Source organism: Apostichopus japonicus, chromosome 15 (genome assembly GCF_037975245.1).
Source record: "Apostichopus japonicus isolate 1M-3 chromosome 15, ASM3797524v1, whole genome shotgun sequence".
NCBI classification, from domain to species: domain Eukaryota; kingdom Metazoa; phylum Echinodermata; class Holothuroidea; order Aspidochirotida; family Stichopodidae; genus Apostichopus; species Apostichopus japonicus.
Genome location: NC_092575.1, coordinates 11,605,620 through 11,629,600, shown reverse-complemented (window position 1 = coordinate 11,629,600; position 23,981 = coordinate 11,605,620). Strand labels below are relative to the sequence as shown.

Here is a 23,981-nt window from a genome sequence, read left to right as displayed (position 1 = left end):
CTAAAAAATTGCATGCACCCTAGACTATGTATACCGGTACATTTAGTCCCTCAACCTATCATTTGGGGTTTAAGCTCAGGACTACTCGTGTACACAGACTTTGGCATTATGACTGAGTTCATTTTTAATGTTTGGTTTCAATGATGTTGAAACTTTCCACTCACGATGGCATATGTGTGCGTGTGCATTGGTAGGAGTACTGTGTTTGTGATCCTAGCTTGCAAAACACAGTTTCTCATGACAGTAAGCTTTATTGGACAGATCTCATGGTTGGTACAGTATGTATAGATGTATCACAAGTACAAGAAGCCTATTGTTTTTGGTGAAGGTCAAAGGTAATTTAGGTAAAAATGGTCAAATTGTGAAAACTCAATTTGAAGCGTGGATAGATCTATTTATTGGTATGTCTAGGCCAGTGGTTGGGTCAACAGGGCAAACTTGTGAAAACCTTATTTAAACCATGCGTCTCAAAGCAGGGTACACTAGCTTGCAGAGATATATAATGTTTAGTATCATGTTATATCGCTACAGAAGGCTTTCAGTGGTCTTTTTAGATCCCCAACTGTCACTTTGAAAATGTTGTTTATCACAGTTCTCAATAGTTTTTTGCTGTATATTATTAAGATACAATAAGTTGTACATGCAGCCTACACATATACAGTAGCATACATGTCAGATTGACAAATTCATAAAATGAAACTTATTACATAATGGAAACCATGTGCAGTGCAGTTTGCATAATGGTGATCTATTTATACACCCAACCAGCTAGTATCGGATCATAGCAACATGTTACCACATGTATGCATATAAGTGTTTTGTCACACAGTACAGTTCTAACATCATACAAGGGAGTTTTATTTGTTCCATAACAACTCTGATCATAATAGCCTGTTCGTGCAGGGAGTTGTAATGGAACAACTCCCTGGTTTGTGCTATGGACATGAGAACTATCTAGTGCCTGTTGAACATTAGTCTTGTGCATTTTTCATGTTACTTACTAACACCAAATTACTGCACACAGATGGTCATTTTTAAAAGTATGAAAACTGAATACAATCAAGAGCTTTTATTTGGACATGATACCCAATATGAATCTACTTTAGTTGCACATACTGTATGTATGCTGGTTTTTATCATGAATGATTTTTATAGGAGCCATGAATTTATTTTTTATTTTTTATGAAGTAGGTCTGGATTCCCTTGGCATTATAACCTGATTGAAATTTAACCTCTGTGATTGCACTAATATGTGAGACCATTGATCAAACTAATTAATAGCTTTTAATGATGAAGACACTGATAACAATTTCATAACTCATTAGTGTGAACACAATGCAAGGTTCAATGAGGTACTGTTTATTTCCTTAAAATGCATAGCTGGTGGTTTTTCAACATACTCTAATCCTTTTAAATATGTTACATTGAATCTTTACACTTTTCCATTGATATATCACAGACTGTGTTTTTCTGTTATGGGACTCCGTTATGGATCAAACCTAGCAATATTGGACAAGGAATTTGCTCTTTTTGCAAAAACTCCTAAGTGCTCAAGTGACTGTACAGTAGGTCACCCTGTGAAGGCATTGTGGGACTTTGAGGAATACTTTTGATCAAGCTATTACTTCAGCACTATTAACACTACCCACATCATAACGTTAATATCAAAATGCCTAAATTACTTAGCCATGATTGCGTTGTTATTCTAAAATGAATACTCAATTGTTTACCTTCAGCCATGATTCATCCCATAGGTGCAGGGGGAAAAAACTCATGTTACAGTACAAAAAATGGTTGTACACTGCTACACTGAGGCCCTGTGTGACTTAGTTCTCTGAATCAGAACCAATGACACACCACTACTACTGTACGCACAGGGCTTAGTGATGCACACTAACACATATAGAGAATATTGTGGGGATGAATATTGTACTGAGACGGCAAACGTTTTCACATTGTTTACTTTTGTAACTCGTTTATGGAATCTGTCAGGCCCTTTCTTTTACTGTAGTGTTCCGTTTGCTTGTGTATCTGTTTTTGTGGAGTTGTGACTTTCTGACTGCCTTATTTTATGTCAGAGAGATTGAGACATACCCAAAGATTTATATTTTGTGAAATGGTTCAAAATTGCATCGCACGAATGCAAGTTCTTTCATACTCCTAAATTGACACATCTGTCGATGAGCTTACTGTAGTGAAGGCCTAAGTAAACATCCATTATCTTTGGATGCTGTTTGCTATGCTCTGAGCCTCTAACTTCAGAAAGGTCAGGTCCCAGAGATTAGTGGTATTATATTGAGGTAATTTTGGTTATTTTTAGGGAGTAAGATTTCCAAATGCCCCAAAACATGCACAGAAACAATTTGATTAGCAAATACCTGAAATGGATTCAAACTCATGAAATATTTAACTCTGCTTGGCTGCAAAAAGTTATGGTTGCCTGCTGTATAGTTGCTAGTACTAGCTACAGTAGTAGTAGGCTAGTATATAGTAATAGTAGCCTAGTACTAGTAGGCCTAGTAATATTTGGAGGTGCGTCAATTATTAAGCCTTTACTTTAAAAGATCTGGAAGATCACCAGGCTGCAAAATGTGTAGGTTGACCAGTCTGTTACAAGTATATACTTTAATTTATGAATCACATTTATATTCCGAGTATCAGCAAAGGCAGTAGCAGGCAGCTGTGATTTACCATAGCCGGTCCCAGGAAAAAATTTACCTCAAATTTACCGCGGTAACATATCACAATTTTACCACGGTAAAACCGTGGTAAATTTGTTGTACATTACCGCGGTGTTTTGGCCCTATGGACGCGGTAAACCGCGGTTTACCGCAGTAAATTACCACAAATTTACCATAGCTTTATTTCACTTTTACCGCAATTTACCACGCTGTTACCATACTTTTACCGCACTTTTACTACACTTTTACCACACTTTTACCCCAAATTTACCACAGTTTTACCGTTCTTTTACCCCAATTTTACCGCATATTTACCACGCTCTTCCTTAGTTTTACCTCGATTTACCATACTTTTACCATGCTTTTACCACAGTGTACCATGGTTTTACCCCAAGGTTACCATGGTTTTACCGTAGATTTACCACACTTTTACCCTAAATTTACCACAGTTTTACTGTTCTTTTACCCCAATTTTACCGTATATTTACCAGGCTTTTTCCTTAGTTTTACCACAAATTTACCATACTTTTACCACGCTTTACCGTTCTTTTACCCCAATTTTACCATGGTTTTACCGTAGATTTACTACGCTTTTACTTTAGTTTTACCTCAGTTTAGCAGGATTTTACACTAATTGTAGGACAGTTTTACCTCACATTGAGCATAATTTTGTCCTAATTTCAATCAGAATGTCCACCATAAATTTCTTTGAATTTCACCCATTAGTGTATTGTATCATAATTTGGCAATATGCCTTTACCCTTATTGTAATGGGTGTATGCCTGACATGTGAGTCCACAGTTGTAGCATGAACAGTTTTTAATTCATCAAATCCATGGAGGTTTCACACATGAGAAAGCTTTGTTGAATTTCAATAACCCTAGCTGGTATGATTCCTGACTATCTTCTTTAGACTTAACTGGTAGTCCAGATTGGACTTTTGATCTCCAATTTTCCTCAAAGACTTGGTTTAAATGAAGAAGGTACATTGTAGATACGATACATAGACTTGTCATGTCATTTAATGGACCTGAAAGAGAATACCCAAATCTGAGGACACTGATTGGTCAATTTTTGTGTGTTCAGTGTTGAGGCACAGAAGCTATGCCTTATGTGTGCAAGTTTATATAGTTCTTTTTTCATTTTAAAGGCATTTAGGTTCTCCCTCATGATGAAAAAAGAATTAAATGTTGTCTCCTCTCAAATTTATCAGGGATTGCATGAAGGAATTCTCTATGTATATATCTACTGTTTTTTTTAGGAAAAGAGATGCATACTATAACATATAAGAATAGCAGTTGGTCTCTCTTCTTAATTCAACTCATATCCACAGGTAATTTATATTGCCAACATTAAGATATGAGTAGAACATAAGCTGGCAAAAGGTTTGTCTTATCAGTATTGCAAAAATGTGGGACAAAATCATGCAAAAATTGCTGTAAATGTACCATCATGTTTCATAGTGTGACCCATATATGTTCTACTGTGGTAAAATCATGGTACAATTATGGTAAATTTACCATAGTATAATTGCACTGTATAGTTTTACCCTAATTTTACTGTGGTTAATCATGGCACAATTGTAGGAATTTCACCTATGTAGTTTATGTACCATATAAATTTACCCTACTTAATTACTCCAGTAATATCATGGTAAAGCTATGGTTAATTTACCGTAGTAATGTACCACACTTTTACCCTACTTTTACCACGGTAATACCATGGTAAAACTGTGGTAAATTTACCGTAGTAAATGTACCGCACTTTTACCGCGGTAATACCATGGTAAAACTGTGGTAAATTTACCGTAGTAAATGTACCGCACTTTTACCGCGGTAATACCATGGTAAAACTGTGGTAAATTTACCGCAGTAAATGTACCGCACTTTTACCCTACTTTTACCGCGGTAATACCATGGTAAAACTGCGGTAAATTTACCGCAGTAAATGTACCGCACTTTTACCATACTTTTACCGCGGTAATACCATGGTAAAACTGCGGTAAATTTACCGCAGTAAATGTACCGCACTTTTACCATACTTTTACCGCGGTAATACCATGGTAAAACTGCGGTAAATGTACCACAGTTTATTTTACCACAATTTTACCACACATTTACCCCATTTACCACACATTTACCATAGTTTACCGCGGTAAAATTAGGGTACATTTTTTGCTGGGGTAATACTGATAGGTCCAATTTAGGGCTAACGTTAGGCCTAGGCTAGTCTACTCTAACTCTAACCATGGTCTTAATTTATTTGTGTTCAGCATGAGGGTATTTACTCTAAATGTTATTAATATATCCGGAACACTTTTAAGGAATTTACTTACAATGCATATACTGCACCAAAGTCCAAAAGCCAACTTCAAATGGGCAACGTTTACGGTAACCTGCGGCACTTTCCTTTGTAGACTACATTGCTAGGCCACATAAAGTAACGTTGAATGTAGGCTATCGGGATAGCAACGATACGATCCGATCGACTGCCCTGCCACCGAACACAGAAAGAACTGCTTATGTGTGGGGGCGTTGTTTCGTTACGTGTAAATTTGCCAGTTAAAATAGAAACTCTTTTTTTCTTAAATATCCAAAATTAATGGAAGAAAAAGTACAATTACGAAGATTTCAGTGTAATTAGAGGAACCTTTAAGTTTCGGAACTATATATAGCCGCATTTGGTCAAAATCGAGATGTAAAGTTGGGATCAACATATATACCATGTTCGTAATTCTGTTATATACCCTTCGGAATTACCTCCACTTTTGAGGGGAAATTTTACCCTTTAAATGAACGATTTTTTTATTGTAACTTCGGAATTGAAAAGTTTATGAGGTTTTCTCTTAACTCGAAATAATCATTCCTCAAAGGAAGTGAAATTGATTGAACAAGAAGCCCCTAGACTTAGGTTTACCTGGTGTCAGGTAAACCTATCCCCGAGGTGCAGCTATCATGCGTTGAAGTAAACAAATATACCAATGTATATATATATATATATATATATATATATATATATATATATGTAAAATATATATTCATATATATATTCACGTATATATTCACATATATATTAATATTCTGTTCTGTCATAAACTTGTTTTTTTTTTAAATTCAGGTCCTACTTTGTTTCTGTTGACCCTTTTCTTACAAATCTACCTTTCTTTTTGCAGTTGTCGGCGTCGCTTCTTTCTGCTTTCACATGACCCTGAAAATAAAGACCCAGGTAAGATTCTACTATACATACAAAAGAGGACCTGTATAAGGTCTATTGGTTATTGTTGTTCTAAATTTCTCAATAAAATGACAACATATTTAACTGTTCCATCTTGTACTTAGGGCGTTCCCTGCTATTATAACTCGGATGAATATATACACATCATGTACGGTATTCTCTCGGTGATACGAAAGAACATGACTTTCAGTCCACACATGGTAATATTATATTGTTGAACCCAAGGGCGGCGGAAGCACTTTTAATCTGGGGTGGGGGGGGCACCAACGTCGAAGGGCACTTTGCAGAAATTCGATTGGACTGATGCAGCCTGATATTTAGTACCCTTTATAACTGTTATTGTATTATCTTATTTGCGTATACACATCACTCCATCATCCCTACCCCCCCCCCCCACCCCTCAAGGAAACAATGCATACTAGCACTAAAATATCTAATGTGCAAATTGGGAAACAAGGAAAAAGACAAAATGAGGTGAAATCATTATAAAGTCCAAGTCCCTGCACACGCGATCGATACATGCATGAAAGCAAATGAAATATGTCAAAATACTGAAAGAAAAATAATTTTCTATGTTTTTTTTCAATGGTTAAAGTGATATTATTATGATCATTATTATTGTAACGACTTTCCCAATAATTATAACCAATTTGGAAGGGTTATAACACGGCAAATGATTGTATGTTATTGGCATGCGATGTAATAACCAACGCATGCCTATATGATATGCACATTAACATGTTGAAAAATTTTGGTAATATTTTTCGGGCAAGTCGTTACAGCCCCCCCCCCCCCCCAATAAATTGGGCTTCTACGCCTGTGGTAGTTAACATTTAAAACTTCCCGAAATATTTCATTCGACGTGGGTTTCGCTTTGTAAACTCTTTTTTTATTTTCAAATTTTTATGTAGAAAAAGGGCACATTTTTAACCTGAGGAAAAGTGGGGGGGGGGCACGTGCCCCCTGTGCCCCCCGGTTCCGCCGCCCTTGGTTGAACCGTGAAAGTGTCATTCAAAATCTTTCGAACGTTTGTTAGCAATTGCGCCATCTTTTGTGAAGCCAAAATGAAAGGTTAAGTGTATATATAAAGCAGTCGTTCGTTTTTCATGTTCAAGAGAAGCAAGTGGTATCATATAACAAACCATTAGTTCAGGTCGCCATGGTGACCGTAATATTATGGCGTATGCACTGCATATAGCCAAACACACATTATAATAGAAGCACATAGTCAGCATATGTGGACAAGGGCGGCGGAAGCACTTTTCATCTGGGGGGCACCAACGTCGAAGGGCACTTTGCAGAAATTCGATTGGACTGATGCAGCCTGATATTTAGTACCCTTTATAACTGTTATTGTATTATTTTATTTGTGTATGCACATCACTCCATCAACGCCACCCCCCTCCCCTCCAGTGGCGGAGCTAGAGGTATTGGTCAGGGGGCGAGAATGGTCTGTAGGGGCGCTTTCGACGCTATCTAAGCGGAGCGCCACCACAGGTTGGCGCGGAGCGAACAGACATTTTTTTGAGTAAAGGTACTCCCTAGATCGCCGGAAATGGCCCTTTCCGGGCATTGCTAATTTGCAAATAATGTGACAAATGTCAATAGATAGATGAGAGCGCAATAAAAAAGTCAAATCCGCCCCCTGACTGTATGGACGCTCCGCCACTGCCCCCCTCAAGGAAACAATGCATACTAGCACTGCAATATCTAATGTGCAAATTGGGAAACACGGTACAAGTTTTCTTTCGAGACAAAATGAGGTGAAATCATTATAAAGTCCAAGTCCCTGCACACGCGATCGATACATGCATGAAAGCAAATGAAATATGTCAAAATACGAAAGGACGGGGTAGGTTATGGGATATTAAAACTATACTCATTATTCATAGTAGGCTATAAATGGCTTCTACTTATTACAAAGTCACAATGAAATATAGCAATGCATTTTTGGAAATGCATTAGGATTTTTGTGGCAAATTGAATATGCATAATGGCACTCACCAGAATGTTAGAAGCCTTGTGGTAGTAAACATAGGCGTAGGAGCCGGGTGGGGGGGGGGGGGGGCTGCAGCCCCCAACCAATAACTTTTTTGAAAATTCGGGCAATATGCTGAGAATTTTTCGGGCACCTACTGAAAAGAAAATAATTTGCTATGTGTTTTTCAATGGTTAAACTGATATTATTATCATCATAACCAATATGAAAGGGTAATAACACGACAAATGGTTGCATGTTATTGGAATGCGATGTAGCCTAATAACCGACGCATGCCTATATGATATTCATATTAACATGTTGAGCGCGCGCGGAGCGCGCTACAAATTTTGGGAATATTGGGAATATTTTCAGGCAAGTCGTTACAGCCCCTAAATCAAATTGGGCTCCTACGACTATGGTATTAAACATTTAAAACTTCCCGAAATATTTCATTCGGGTTTCGCTTTGTAAACTTGTTTTTATTTAAAAAATTTTATGTAGAAAAAGGGCATTTTTTTAACCTGAGGGAGGAAAGTGGGGGGGGGGGGGGCACGTGCCCCCTGTGCCCCCCCGGTTTCGCCGCCCTTGTATGTGGAACATCCTGTTTCCATAGCGCAAAATGTAACGTGTGTAGCCTATATAAGCAACATATATGATATATTGTACTTTACAACTTGTAGAATATAGCATAGGAAAAAAAACTTACAAAAGGGGGAAACCAACTTTCGTGACCCCTATATTTTATATATTTCAGAGGATTCAAGTTTAACTAACGCTTGTATTGATACGGCAATTCATGCCACCATGTGTATGCTACGTCCTTCAGTTCCTTTACGGGAATGTTAACTGAAGTTAAAAGTAACCTACACAATCATGCATATCTTACACCCTAGAACATAGCCAGTTAGTTATTAGTGTCAGAGACACGGTAATCTTTACAAATCCAAACAAACGACGTAAAGCTTAAGATTCGCCCAGTCATATCGAGAATACAATATAGTCTCAAAGGAAATTGGAATATGGAGAAACTTCGTGAAAGAGAGTGCTGCAATATAGATATGAAAAAAAAAACAAAAGTTGGTCAACAAGGATAAAACTGATTAAGAATGAACTACCATTGACCACAACAGTTTTTACGATATACCACTAAGAAGCAACAAGCAGAGGTATGGCGAGGGATGTAAGACCCCCTCCCCTGCCGTGTGGAAAGTTTCAATTTAGTCGTTATGCATAACTTATTAGAAGCAAAGAACAAAACATAATAGGTTACGCCAACGTAGTATATGAGCATGAACTAGTTGTATTTACAGATTCCATCTAAACACTGTTAGACTTCCCCTGCCATCTCGATCCCCGTTCTCAACTTTCCTCCCTATTTACCCCTCCTGACACCCTACATGATCTTCCAATCCCCTTCCCTCTCGATCATCTATCCTCTCCCGATCACCCTACCTGCAATTCACTGGTCACTCACCCACCCTGAGCTCCCCCCCCCCCCCCCTTGCCGAACTCGCTCCGTCCCGATCATTCTCTTGTCTGTACAATATAACGTTATCCTTAGACAGTTATATATGTTAATGTGGCCACTGGCCAGTCAGTTGTATTTGTTAATGTGGACAGCCGTATTCATTTTCTCCTAATATAGTAAAGTTGGTTTAGGGCATCAGCATCGGTTAATACTGAAGCTTCTGGAGTGTTATTGTCAGTGATAGTAGTGCATACCTTCACACTGAAATATGAAAAGAAAAGAAATGGACGGTAAAATTGTTTGTCTCCTTTGCGGCACTATGACGTCACCTGTAAAGTCACTGAACGAGCACCGTTGTCATGACACTTTTTACACTGGGACATATTCCAATCGTCCATCAGATTTGAGTTAACTGTCTGAGGGAGTTCTTGTCACGCAAATCGCTATCGTATAGTGATTTCATTTGCATGACAAAGCAAGATGTTACCCATAATAACCTTTCCAGCGCATTGTATTCAGTTATGTAAACAAATGGAAGTTAATGTGAAACCGTCAGCTACTTTCTCTTCTTTTGTTATATTTATTTTCGTCTTCTTTTACATGACAAAGCAAGATGTTACCCATAGTAACCTTTCCAGCGCATTGTATTCAGTTATGTAAACAAATGGAAGTTAATGTGAAACCGCCAGTTACTTTCTCTTCTTTTGTTATATTTATTTTCGTCTTCTTTTACATGACAAAGCAAGATGTTACCCATAGTAACCTTTCCAGCGCATTGTATTCAGTTATGTAAACAAATGTAAGTTAATGTTAAACCGCCAGTTACTTTCTCTTCTTTCGTTATATTTATTTTCGTCTTCTTTTATAGATGATAGACGAACTTTCGATGGTTTGGACAATAACCTTCTTTGTCTACTCCGCGTGAGTACTTTCACTATGAAGTTTAATTTATTATATTTGTGTTCATTTCCAAATGAGACTTGAATCGAATTTTTATTGATATAGCTAAGTTATATCGTTTCATTGTTTACATTATTTCATTAACAATTAAGATTTAATTAGGCTTACACTTTCAGTTACTTTTGTATAGATTTGAACATTTTATATAAGTGGGGAATTTTTTATTTTGCAGTGCATACGGTACTACTTACATAGGAGATATAAACTGAAGCCTCTATAGTATTAAGATAAACAATGCACTTTGTTTCGTATACTGGCGGAAAATAAGGAAATATATTTAATTATTTAGAAACGTCAGTCTCATGAGGGCCTCATTAATTGCCGTATGCGTTATACAAAATATAGATCTCACCTTTCCTTTACACGCAACCATCACGAATTAGTGTTGACGGATAGGCCAACGAATCTACTAACTTATGTACTGATGCCTTGTTAGTCGGCACTTACCATGGAACTCCAGGCTATGACATTTGTGTGTTGTTAGATAACCTAAGCCAAAAGAAGTTTGACGTCATAACAAACACTGAAAAATACAATGAAACAAACCGTAATATGACAGGAACCTGAAAAACATCTCACAATTAGTACTCATCACACGGTCATCGTGTTGTTGTTGTGATATTAACGTACTCATCACACGGTCATCGTGTTGGTGTTGTGATATTGACGTACTCTTCACAAGGTCATCGTGTTGTTGTTGTGATATTAACGTACTCATCACACGGTCATCTTGTTGTTGTTGTGATATCAACGTACTCATCACACGGTCATCGTGCTGGTGTTTTGATATTGACGTACTCTTCACAAGGTCATCGTGTTTTTGTTGTGATATTAACGTACTCATCACACGGTCATCGTGTTGTTGTTGTGATATTAACGTACTCATCACACGGTCATCTTGTTGTTGTTGTGATATCAACGTACTCATCACACGGTCATCGTGTTGGTGTTGTGATATTGACGTACTCATCACACGGTCATCGTGTTGTTGTTGTGATATTAACGTACTCATCACACGGTCATCTTGTTGTTGTTGTGATATCAACGTACTCATCACACGGTCATCGTGTTCGTGTTGTGATATTCACGTACTCATCACACGGTCATCGTGTTGTTGTTGTGATATTAACGTACTCATCACACGGTCATCTTGTTGTTGTTGTGATATCAACGTACTCATCACACGGTCATCGTGTTCGTGTTCAGGTGCGTATCCAGGGGGGGCGTTGGGGGCGCGCGCCCCCCGGGTAAGGAAAAGAGGAGAGAAAAAAAAGAGAAGAAAAAAGGGAAAAGGAGGGGGAAAAAAGAAAAGGAGGAGAGGAAGGAAGGGAAAAGAAAAAGAAAAAAAAGAGAAAAAGGAAAAGAGGAGGGAGTAGAAGATAGCCAAGACCTCGGGAAGAGAAAGAGGAACAGTCATAGTTAAAGCGCTGATCCCTATAATATACACAGGGTAGCCAGTGACAGATCAAGGATTACGGATGGGGTGTGCGCCTCACCCTACCCCTTACACCGACAACTCCATTTTTGACGTTTCCATTTTTCCTCTCTCACTAATGTATCTATATAAATACTATATATGGTCTATCATAACGCGTGTGTGTGTATGGACGCCTTAAACAATTGTACAATTGTGCTATATGGAACCAACTGTGGCTGGTCTTGAACTCGACCGAGTCGTCGGGGTACATGACGCATTTCGGGAAGGGGGCGGCCGCCCCCCCCCCCCGAGCAAATTTTCTTTATGACATCGCTAGTAATTTCAAAATAGACAATGCTTAGATGCAACTTACAAGGCCTGGGAATTGTCATTTCCAGCGATCTGGGAGGCATTTTCGGCCAAAATTTTTCTTGTACGCTTCGCGCCAAACCATGGTGGCGCTTCGCTTAGATAGTTTGCCTACAGGCTTCGCCCCTCCCTTGGCAATTACTCGCTACACGCCTGTTCGAACTTGTAAAGCAAAGAGCAGATATAACATCATATCAGTGAGCATTGAAATGCATGTTCCACGATGAACAGCCTCAAAAACTGTCTATGTGTGTAGTTAAAGGCGTAGGAGCCCAATTGGATTTGGGGGCTGTAATGACTTGCCCGAAAAAAAAGCCAAAATTTTTCGCGCGCGTTCAACATATCAATGCCAATATCATATAAGCAAGCATCAGTCATTACATGTGCATGGCATCGTGTACCGCACGGTCCGTGAAAGTTGCACAGTATACCGCTGGATGCTATGTAAACAACGAATTGTCCTATGTAGATGGAGAAAAATCATACAGATCCATTTATGTCAAAACTCTCTTTTACAGTAGTAATGTCGGCCAAGCTTAGAACTTTATTTTAATTACCAAAGAGATAATTTTTAACCTATTCATTGCTATTTATTTTTCTTTCAGTAGGTGCCCGAAAAAGATGGGGAAAACTTTGGTTGCGGGGGGGGGGGGGGGGATGGGGGCTGCAGCCACCGCCTCCTACGGGACCTACGCCTATGTGTGTAGTGTTCGGTTTCGATATACCTGATATCGGAAATATCTGCTATTTTTCATTTCCTTCAACCAAGTTTTATAATAGCCATTATAAGACGTTTTAATATTTCTACACCAATAAATTAACTGTCTCTAAATTTTCGAAAATTTCCTCACCAACATTCTTCATCATACTTTCCTCTACTCGTGCAACTTTGACCTGTCTGTTAGGGGTTCAAGGAGGTTTTTCTATATTGCTTGTCCATAGATTGAATTTGTGCAACATTATGGTTATGTTTTGAAGTGATTTTATTCACGAGAAATGTGAATTTTCAAATTCTCAACAAATAATGGGCTTAAAACCTTCAAAAGTGGGGCTTTCGGATATTGTGGGCCGTGACGTAGAATCACCTACAAAAGCAATGATCCATAGGACATGCAATGAGGTCGAACATGATGTGTGACTGGTGACAATCTTCAAAAAGGTTATGGATGGAAAAAAACTTTTGGGAAATACTTGGTTCTCAGGCAAAAGTGTACATCTGGTTGGTCATTTTCAAGCCCGAGAAGTGCTATTTCCGGTGATCCGGGGGGTATCAAAACCAGAAATTTCCTTGTACGCTGCGCGCCAACCGATGGTGGCGTTCCGCTTAGATATAATTCGCGCCCCCCGGGTTAGAAAATCCTGGATACGCGCCTGGTGTTGTGATATTGACGTACTCATCACAAGGTCATCGTGTTGTTGTTGTGATATTAACGTACTCATCACACGGTCACCGTGTTGGTGTTGTGATATTAACGTACTCATCACACATGATCATATGTTAGCATCAGACCAGCTGCTTGGGCCGGGGCAAGGAGGATCGTGTCCCCCCCCCGTCCCCTACCTTGCAGATTACTTCCCCTCTCTCCATCTGAGCCACTATCATGTGTACCAAAACTCCACAAGATTCATACAACGAGTATTGTGCCTCTGCTTAAATTGCTGGTGCCTCTCCCGGTTACCATTGAATCCCCCCCCCCCCCACCTCTCCATCAATTCATTCCATGCCGGTATATAGCAATACAAACTTAGTTTAGATATTTTGCATGTACACAGTTACACTAGAACGAGAAGAATGTCATTCTCATGTCTGTTGTTTATACTATCATTTCAAAGTTGAGCCACAGACCAATGGTGAAAGATTAATTATTAAAATGATCTCACTCTGAATATCTTTGTAATTAGTTGTATCCACGTTATCTTATTGAGTTGATCTTCATATATATATGACAGAGGAAAACATCTGTGCTTGTCCTTTACAGCTATGAATGCAATTCACCGCCTAAATCCTCAAACCATCCGCTCGCGGTGGTGATAGTTCTCTATAGCGCATGCGTGTCAATATCATACTTGATACTACAACAACCGGCGTTTCACCAGGTGAGCTTACTTGACGACACTTGTAATTGTTCTGACTACTTTAATGCTTATATTGTCATGATATTTTACTTAAATTTTCAATTCTTCTGCCCCTATATAAATGTAGCTAATACAAACTTGACAGCCGGTTTTAATGATAATGTTATTCTTGATTTGATATCGCTTTTATTAAATTTTCTTTAATTTAGTCATCGAAATGTAATTTTGAACGGTTTCAAGATATTCATCTGTGTCCGTCTAAATTTGGTTGTGGTGGAGATGGGGAGAGGGGGGGGGGGCAAAATATCAGAAACCTATTGAATGAGATAAGTTGGGGCTGAGTTGACAACTTCCGGCAAGTTTACTGGGGCCATCGTGCATTATTTAAATAATAATTGCAACTTGTTAAAATCCCCCACCCCCACACCTCTCCTAATTCTCTTACGTCAGATAAACGGCTATTAGTGAGTGTGCAATTTTATTAATAAAATATCTCGTGCCAGATAATTTTATCAGGTTTGTCGTATATTCGCTTTCGTCTTTGACAATAAATACATGCTAATGTACTTTTTGGGGGGTCAAATACGGAAGCGAAAGATGTATTTTCGAATCAATATAGAAAAAATATCATTTCAAAATGGACATCCTTGAAGTTGGAATCTCTAGCTTTCGCCTTTGTTAGTCTGTGCTAAAAGGTCTAACGTCGTTAACGCAATGTCAGTATTGACATAGCAGAGAGCAGGAATGGGTATAATCACTATAAAACGAAGAGCATTATTAAAAGGATTGTCTGGTGGCCCAAAGAAGTTACCTTAAAAAATAGTAAATAATTTTCCAAACATGTTGTCAAAGTATGAGAACGCTTATGTTGCGTTTGACAGAGAAACGATTTTTTAATCGTTATGGATAGACATTTCAAATATGATTTGAACAGTACAATACGTGACGTCAGCTCTGCCATAGCAGATTGCGTCATAACCCACCCTCCGCACAGTACCTATACGGTAATCACAACAAAAACAGCGTTTGTATACAGATAAATTTCTTCCTTAATTTCCGGTGAAATTTCTTAAAAATTAGATATGTTTTCAAAAACTCCTTAAGCCGCCATGTACTTGATCGGTGGTTCCGTGGTCTTTGTGTAACACAAGGTAAATTTTAACAGCAGACTCTTGAGTTGTTCAGGCTATACATCGCGCTATCCAGCTCCAACGCGAAAAATGTTCGCATGTAGGCTATACTCAAACGTTGACAATCGGACAGTTCTGCGAAGCCTAAGCTTCTCAGTGCTACATTCTGCTCTGACAACGATTCGATCAATTTCTTCAATAATTTCCGGTGAAATTTCTTATAAATTAGATATGATTTAAAAAACTCCTTAAGCCGCCATATATGTAGTAGATCGGTGGTTTCGTGGTCTTTGTGTAACACAAGATAAGTTTTAACAGCAGGCTCTTCGTTGCTTATACATCGCGGTATCCAACTCCAGCGCGAAGAATGTTCGCGTGTATAGGCCACTCTAACGTTTACAATCGGACAGTTCTGCGATGACATCGATTCCGCCAAGTTTCATCTTTCGGGTTAACGAATACTTTCCAGGTTTCCTTTTACTGTTAATTTGATCCGTGAAGTTTATTTCAGCGATTTCGAAGAACAGTTAATGAACTGTGGTTTGAGTGTGAGTGTACTATGTGTAACGCTATACAAGTACACCAACTGAGCATCGTAGTATATATACGTTCGCGAGTATGTACGTTATATATATGAGGCAATCCAATGTGCTTACACGTGAGTTTATTTGCTGCGGAATTGGGAGTGCTAACTTCAAGTCGCCTGTTTTGCCTATCTGCAAGCACTACGTCAATCACCATATTGAAGCGTTCGAACAAACGGTACTTTTGGTGAGAAACTGGTGAATTTGAAAACCAGATTTCTACAAGAAGGAAAGGTCGAATGGGGACAATTTTTACATGGTTAGAAAGAGAAAAATAATAACTACAAGGACAATGTATCAAAATCTTCCACCAGACAATTCCTTTAATAAGTTAGACAAGTTAGAAGCAAACTATTGTCTATCAGCGCTGTGACCAAGAACACAGTTACGTAAAAGGTGATACTGTTTCGGAGATACCGGCATGTTTTAAATGTTGTTACATATGTTGTTTGCTGGCGCTATGACCCCCCCCCCCTACACACACAAATAACATTTAACTTATGATATTCCCCAAACGGAGAACAATAGTCTGACCACTGTCTGACGGTTCCTGACCCCACCCCTCCCCCCTCCCACCCCTAACTAGGCTATTTTTGTAATGTCCTAAGTCAGTAAATTCTCATGGAATATCCTTTCCAGAAACGTTTACAAATTTACACACGGTTTAACACGGGTGGGGTGGGGGAGGGGTACGATTATCTGGTGAAAGGTTCCACCTCAATACAATGAAATTAGTATAGTATGCTACCTAGTGCATATGCCAATATCATCTCTTATATGTACGGTATGCCTACAGTATGTATTCGAATATTGTAAACCGAGATGCGATCATTTCCTTATTTGCTCTTCCTTGTTACAGGCGGCGTTTGGTTAAGTAACATTCTGCATAATTGGGAGAACCTTCTACTGCGCACGGTAATCATATTACTTATGTTTTTCTTTACACTCTTAGAACAATACTGAACATGTATATTCGAACATCATTCTATGTTGTGGTGCCTATCGTACTGATATATGCAGAAATACGATATAATGGTTAGGTGCTTCGACCTGTCGAATTGGCATGTAAAAGTGCGCTGCATTTGCTTCCGTGTAATGCTGACGAATCCAATGGTCATTCAATGGAGGATTAAAATAGGGGTGGGAATTATTAAAGGTGTGGGATTCACTGGGATCATTGAAGCCACCTCCTTTGTTGGGGGTCCGGTTGGGGCTCCCCCCCTAAAATTAAATTCATTCTTTTATCGTCAAATGGTTCATTCTGAGGCTTATTTAGATTACAGTTATAAATTGTAATCAAAATAAAATAAAACTGTTAGCAAACTGCTTATCCAATTGAGCGCCTGTGTAGGAGAATGTGTAAAAGTAAGTTGACCTGACGTTTCGATCCTAGCAGGATCTTCTTCAAAGGCTAAATGACAAGTAACACTAACAGAAGGGACAAAAACACGCACAGAATACAGACAGGTTAATGAGCATGGTGAAAACAAAGAGATAGATGTAAGGGGATTAGTAGACAAGGGATTAGTAGACAAAGTTATAAATTGTAAATAAACTCCAAAGTTCCCCTGACTGATTTAGGTAGTGACTAGAGTCGTTATGGGAGGGCCCAATGAGAATGAAGTATTTTATTTAGGGTGCTGCCGTGGTTTTATTGTGGGACTCCCATTCCTCTGCAGAAAAAAATGCAAAAGTCATATGGTGCTTTCTGGGGCATATATAGAGTATAACGTCTATCTAAGTAGCCCTAAACGCAAGGTTTTGCGAATGAGTACTTCGTGTAAGGTTGAAGGGAGGGGGGGGGGGGGGTTGCACCCGTAATATTCCTTCTCCGACCTTAAAGCAAAGCAAACATCCTCTACTGAACCATTGCCCCGCATCACCCCCCCCCCTCCCCTCCTGTACTCTTATTACCCAGTATAATTGTTTATTTTTTCCCAGACGTATGACACACTCCAAGTTTCTTCTGATTGATCCGTTGATTCTATACGTCGCGGCCTTTACTCTATGGCTCATTGATAATAACTTCTGTGAGCAGCTTAGGTAAGTTTAGAATAACAAGTCCTATGTTTACAATTCAGGTTTATTAAAACGACGTTAGTCAAAATCAAATTAAGAATACAAATACAGTGTGATTCGGTAAGTTCGACATCATGAAGTGACATTGTTTAAATTAAAGCAACGATATCTTCACAAAACATTAATTTGCTCTTAACATTTGGCGAGAGCCAAGTTCTGCATAACAAACGTTTTTATTACAAATGGCACCTATGAATGGTAGGAGTACTTCCCTTTAATGAAAAAGAAATCCTTTAACGACATTTCACCAACCAATTATGGCGTACAAGTTACAAAATACAGTATACACAACAGTAAATATTTACTCTGACTTTTTTAAATGTATATTGCTCTATCTTTTCTTACAGGGCAATTCGAAGTCAGGACTGTTTCAGTTCTTTGCTTGGTGGCACGTCTTTACCGCCCTTGCAAGCCAATCACAAGCAGCATTTAAGTAAGTTGTCCCCCACCTACCCCTATCCCTTCCACCTCGAATGTGTTAGACCTTTCATTTCAGTGTCATTGAGACGTGTACGCTCCAGCGTTTTTATCCACCAATGATACAGTATATAGATAGAGTTGTATAGATGAGTTCAAATAACAGCGGATTAACTATTCGTCACAATGTAAAGAACATGGTAAGGGGGACACATGACATGGGAATACATTTGTAGGATGTGGTTTCACATTTTCGACCAAATGATAAATGTATTATTATATATGTGTGTTAATGGTCATTGTTAACATTGTTTGTAAACATATATCGATTAATCTTGCATTCATGCGGAAACATCTACTTGTGATTTCTGATTCGCGTACAATGTATACGGCTCTATTTGGTGATCTGCATTTAAAAAGTGAATACTCATTTCGAATAACCATATTTTTTCCCGCCAGGCGTAGGCTAAAATGTTGCTGTTATTAGTGTTATGTAGTGATATTATTGTAAATAGCCTTTACTAATCCTCTCAAACTTTTGAAATGGTTCTGAAAATGAAATCCCATTCTCCCAAACAGATGATCGATCCGATGTATGATACTTACTTTACAATGTATGACTTTTTTCTAGCATTACTGAACTAATATATTAGGTATATCACTTAAGTTTTTTTCTCTCGCTCTTTTCCCATTTTTGGTTTATCGGATGATAATCATAACCTATGCATTCATGCAGGCGGAGAGTGTGTGGATGTGGGTGTGTGCTTGGGTGTGTATGTATGTATGTATGTGTGTATGTATGCGTGTATGTATGTGTGTATGTATGTGTGTATGGGTGTATGTATGTATGTATGTATGTATGTATGTATGTATGTATGTATGTATGTATGTATGTATGTATGTATGTATGTATGTATGTATGTATGTATGTATGTATGTATGTATGTATGTATGTATGTATGTATGTATGTGTGTGTGTGTGTGTGTGTGTATGTATGTATGTGTGTGTGTATGTATGTATGTATGTATGTATGTATGTATGTATGTATGTATGTATGTATGTATGTATGTATGTATGTATGTATGTATGTATGTATGTATGTATGTATGTATGTATGTATGTATGTATGTATGTATGTATGTATGTATGTATGTATGTATGTATGTATGTATGTATGTATGTATGTATGTATGTATGTATGTATGAATGCACCTCACCCAGAATGTCAGGACCGGTGCTGGGAAACACACCTTAAAGGGCAGGACATTTTGAAAAGACAGGACCGAAAACCGGTCCTGGGATTTTCTTTGGCTTATAGCCATAATCATGCTGCCCTCTTTCTTCTCTCAAAGTTTGAAGATGGTCCTGTCTTTGCCTATAGTATGCATATGTGTCTTTTTTCAGCATGGTAAAATTGACATGCAACTTTAATGAATGCTGCCCTCGGTCCTGAAATTAAAACACACCTCTTCCATAACACAGGTATGAAAGTATATTGCCTACAATATGGGGACCATAGAAATACTTCAGGACTAACATATTGTGTTAAAACAGGACCAGCCATGCATGATCATTCATTAACTAAATTAGGCATCAGTATTCGAACAACTTCCAAATCAGACTTTGAGACAAGTAAAAGTTATTTGAAAAACCAATGTGCCACCTACTAACATAGAATGGATATATACAAACAGCATTAATTAAATAAGGGCATTGACGAGCAAGTTACAGACGAATTTTGCATGATACAAAGACGGTGATTTTTCTTCCAACAAATATTTTTGATTTGCATGTAACCATGTTAAATGGTTTGGGTATTTTCCCACTATATTTCCAAAAGCTACAGAATGTATCTACATTTAAAAAGAATGTTACCGTAGGACTTTTTAACATGGAAAAGGATTTTCCTTATGCTTGGATATAGAGAGTTAATGCCTATGAATAATGGTATATTATATAAATTAATAGGAATATGTAGACAATCAAGACAGGTGACCTTTCTAACATTAAGTCAATTTCAACGTATTTTTGGAATAGTTTTTTATGAAGCATAGCATCATTAGAATAGAAATACGTGAAGAAAAGACTTAAGTGAAGGATTGCTTTCCTAAACTATTTTAAAACAACTAACAAAACTAACCTAATAAAACTACTATATATTATTTTCGACAGGTTTGCTTGTTTTTCAACATATGTCTTAAACTTAAAGAACAATTTAAGCCGTTGTCAGAATATCTCAGTCCTTTATTTTAGTAAGCTAGGGAGCATTATGAGTTTTAAATCGGTGCATGTTTGAAATTGAAATAAGACCGGGTAAATAACCCATTTTAAGTTGAAGTAACTCCAAATGACGATAAGGTACCTACATTTCGAAGACCGATAAACACATATTTCATTAGCCGTGTATATAATCAGGGGACCGAATAGTCAAGCATTCTTAAGAAATGAGAGGTTCTGTACAAACAGGGATATCAAATGTTTTCACCCCCCCCCCATTCCCAAAAGAAATGAATAATAGAATAATATAACCTATTATCTATGATCGCGTTTGGGAGAATTACCGGCAAATTTCGTAGAAGTAGAACAATTTATTTCACATTGACAAACAACGCAGCGAATCAAAAAAGTAGTACAGGATATTTATGTTTCTTTCATTTTCTGACAGTATTTCATACTTATATCCCTTTTCTCATTCTGTTCTTTTGTGGACCGGTCGATTTTAATCATCTGGAATTTATTTAACCCCGAAGATCGGTTTTTACATGTTTTTAGCAGAGTGAACTGAAACCAACTATGTTCTGTGACGTTCAACTTTTATTGATTGATCAGAAAAAGTATGTACTGTCTTCAAACAAAATTTGTAACTTGAAACAGCAAAACCTAATAAAATAAATATCTGTGCTCTTCATGTATTCACATTCAATCTCTCAAGTCTCCCTTTCAGTAGCCTAGGCTACGAAACATATTACAAGAAAAAATCCCAAATAATACAAATAATGAGATCAGAACGGTGCTTGTTTGAATCTGTAATAGAAAAAGGCTGATTGGCCCATTTTAAGTTCAAGTATAATTCCAAATAACGATACGGTACCTACAATTCGAAGACCGATAAAAACACATTTCATTGGCCGTGTATATAATCAGTGGACCGAATAGTCAAGCATTATTAACATGGGAGAGATTCTCCACAAAAAGGGTTATCAAATGTTTTCATCTCCCCCTCCCACCCCGCCCCCCACACCCGCCAAAGAAATAATTAGTAGAAATAATATAACCTATTATCTATGATTGCGTTTGGGATAATTTCCAGCAAATTTCGTAGAAGTAGAGTGATTCACATGGACAAAAAACGCAGAGACTAAAGAAAGTAGTATAGGCTAGTTATGTTGTCTTCGTTTTCTGACAGTATTCTGTTCACAGAGCGAAAAACTTTCATCCCTTTCGCATTATGTTCTTTTGTGAACCGGTCGATTTTAATCAACTGGAATTTATTTAGCTGCATTCAGATTCAATTTGAATTCAGATTTGTTTGAATCTGTGATAGAAACGGCTGATTGACCCATTTTAAGTTCAAATAACTCTAAATAACGACACAGTACCTACAATTCGAAGACCGATAAACACAAATTTCATTGGCCGTGTTTATAATCTGGGGACCGAATAGTCAAGCCTCTCCAATTTGAAAAACGTTCAAAGCGATGAGCACCTAAAACAAGATTTGATGTTTTTGTGAGCATGGTAGTGACGGCAAGTCGAATTTCAGAATCTGCTACAGGTTGCACAAGGTCATAGTTGTTCATCTCAAGCAGTTCTTGGCGGGACAGAAACCCCGGGCCTGTACACCACATACTATCGTGAAGCTCATGTGCTGCAATGGATCTAGAGGCCAAGTCTGCAGGATTTTGTTTAGTAGCAACGTTACACCACTGTTCTGGACGTGTTGACCGTCTGATGCGATTTACTCGATTTGATACGTAAACATAGAAACGTTTGGTAGTGTTGTTAATGTAACCAAGGACGATCTTACTGCCTGTGAAAAACCTTACAGTATCTATCTCTAAATCAATTTCATCATTGATGTACTCATACAACTCCACTGCCAAAACTGCAGCGCATAACTCAGTCGGGGAATTGTGTGGGCTAGTTTTGGTGCTAATTTTGCTTTTCCCAACAAGAATCCGACTTGACAATTTCCTTCTTCGTTGACAACTCTGATGTACGCCACTACTCCAATGGCAACTGTAGAAGCATCAGAAAAGATACACAATTCCTTCTTTTTAGTCAACGACAATAACGATTAAATGACACACCGGGGAACATGCACATCTTCTAACAACTTCAAGGATTCCATCCAATTAATCCATTCAACGTCTCTTTCAAACCTGAGAGGCTCGTCACAGTTGTTGATCTCAGAACTAAGTTCTCTCAAAAGGGCCTTTCCTTTTATAGTTATCGGAGCTGTCAAACCAAGGGGATCATACAAACTGTTGACGACAGATAAATCACATCTCTTTGTGAATGCTTTGTCTTCTGAAGAAACACTGAATGTGAATGCATCAGTATCCAGGTCCCACAACATGCCTAAACTTCGCTGAATCGGGAGTGGATCTGAGGATAGATCTAGGTCCTTTATGCCTTTGGCTCTGTCATCTACATCAAATGCTTTTACCACTTCTCCATTGTTTGAAGCTTTTTTATAGAGGTTAATGTTTGACTCAGCTTGCATTGCTCTCGTCCTTTACAGAAGGTCAATGGCTACTTGAGGTGTGGGGAAAGAAGAGAGGCCATCGTCAACATAGAACTTGTTTTCAACATATTGTTTAGCATCACTTCCATGGATTTTTTTTCCTTTTTGAGCTGCTCTCCTTAAGCAGTCAGTGGCGACTGATGGGGAAAGGACTATTTTCAAAAACATGTACCTTCATACGATATTCAGAGATTTCCTTTGTCATGTCGTTGTTATTTAAACCACAGGAACCTGAGAGAATCTCTGTGATCTTCCTTCACTAGAAAGCTACATCTTCTGTATGTCGGCTGCAAAGGCTATGGGATCCTTCCTGAAACGCATCAGCACACTCAAAAGTGAGTCGTTCAGATCTGGACCGCTAAGTAGCACACTGTTCAACGAAATTTAACAAATTCTGCTGAAGGAATCAAACACGACACGAATCTGGTCAGGCGTTTGTGGGTGATGCACCCTAAATATGGAGAGATACCAACATTCTTTGCCATTTTCTAACGGAGGGGCAGGTTGGGCATGATCATTGTCTAACATTTTTTGAACAAACTCCGCAAACTGATTCTTCTTGGTGGAATTCTTCTCCAATGACTTGCGCAGAGAGTAAAAGCGCTTCTGTGCTTGTACCCGGTTATTTGGTAGGTGCCTTCTCTCAGGACGGAAAAATAATGGTGCCACCCAACTTCCATTTTCATCCTGATGGACATGTTTGTCCATTATGTCCAGAAAAATGTTATCTTCTATAGAAAGGGCTTCTTTTTTATAATCATTTGTTTTATCAAATACTGCTGTACCAAACTGAACCTTCCCTGTAGATCCTTTGTTACCGGTGATGTTTAAGTCACT

At 38.3% G+C, this 23,981-nt stretch overlaps 2 protein-coding genes across 7 annotated transcripts in view; one reads left to right on the top strand and one right to left on the bottom strand.

Annotated features, from left to right (window-relative positions):
- Window positions 1–23,981, bottom strand: part of LOC139981501 (uncharacterized) — a 135,357-nt gene that overhangs the window by 82,201 nt on the left and 29,175 nt on the right. The gene's annotated exons all lie outside the window — the stretch shown is intronic.
- LOC139981512 (alkaline ceramidase 3-like) overlaps window positions 5,860–23,981 on the top strand; it is a 35,926-nt gene continuing 17,804 nt past the window's right edge. For 3 of the 6 annotated variants that reach the window (XR_011797876.1, XR_011797875.1, XR_011797873.1), the window contains exons 1-5: window positions 11,391–11,530; window positions 14,090–14,207; window positions 16,760–16,815; window positions 17,842–17,943; window positions 18,327–18,412. Coding sequence is in view for 1 of the 6 variants with exons in the window: in XM_071993960.1 (XP_071850061.1) it covers window positions 5,883–5,906; window positions 10,233–10,285; window positions 14,090–14,207; window positions 17,842–17,874 (228 nt within the window). In the remaining 5 variants the exon portion in view is untranslated. Of the gene's footprint in view, window positions 5,907–10,217; window positions 10,286–11,390; window positions 11,531–14,089; window positions 14,208–16,759; window positions 16,816–17,841; window positions 17,944–18,326; window positions 18,413–23,981 lie in introns of those variants that run through there. The other 3 variants (XM_071993960.1, XR_011797874.1, XR_011797877.1) reach the window with 3 other exon arrangements.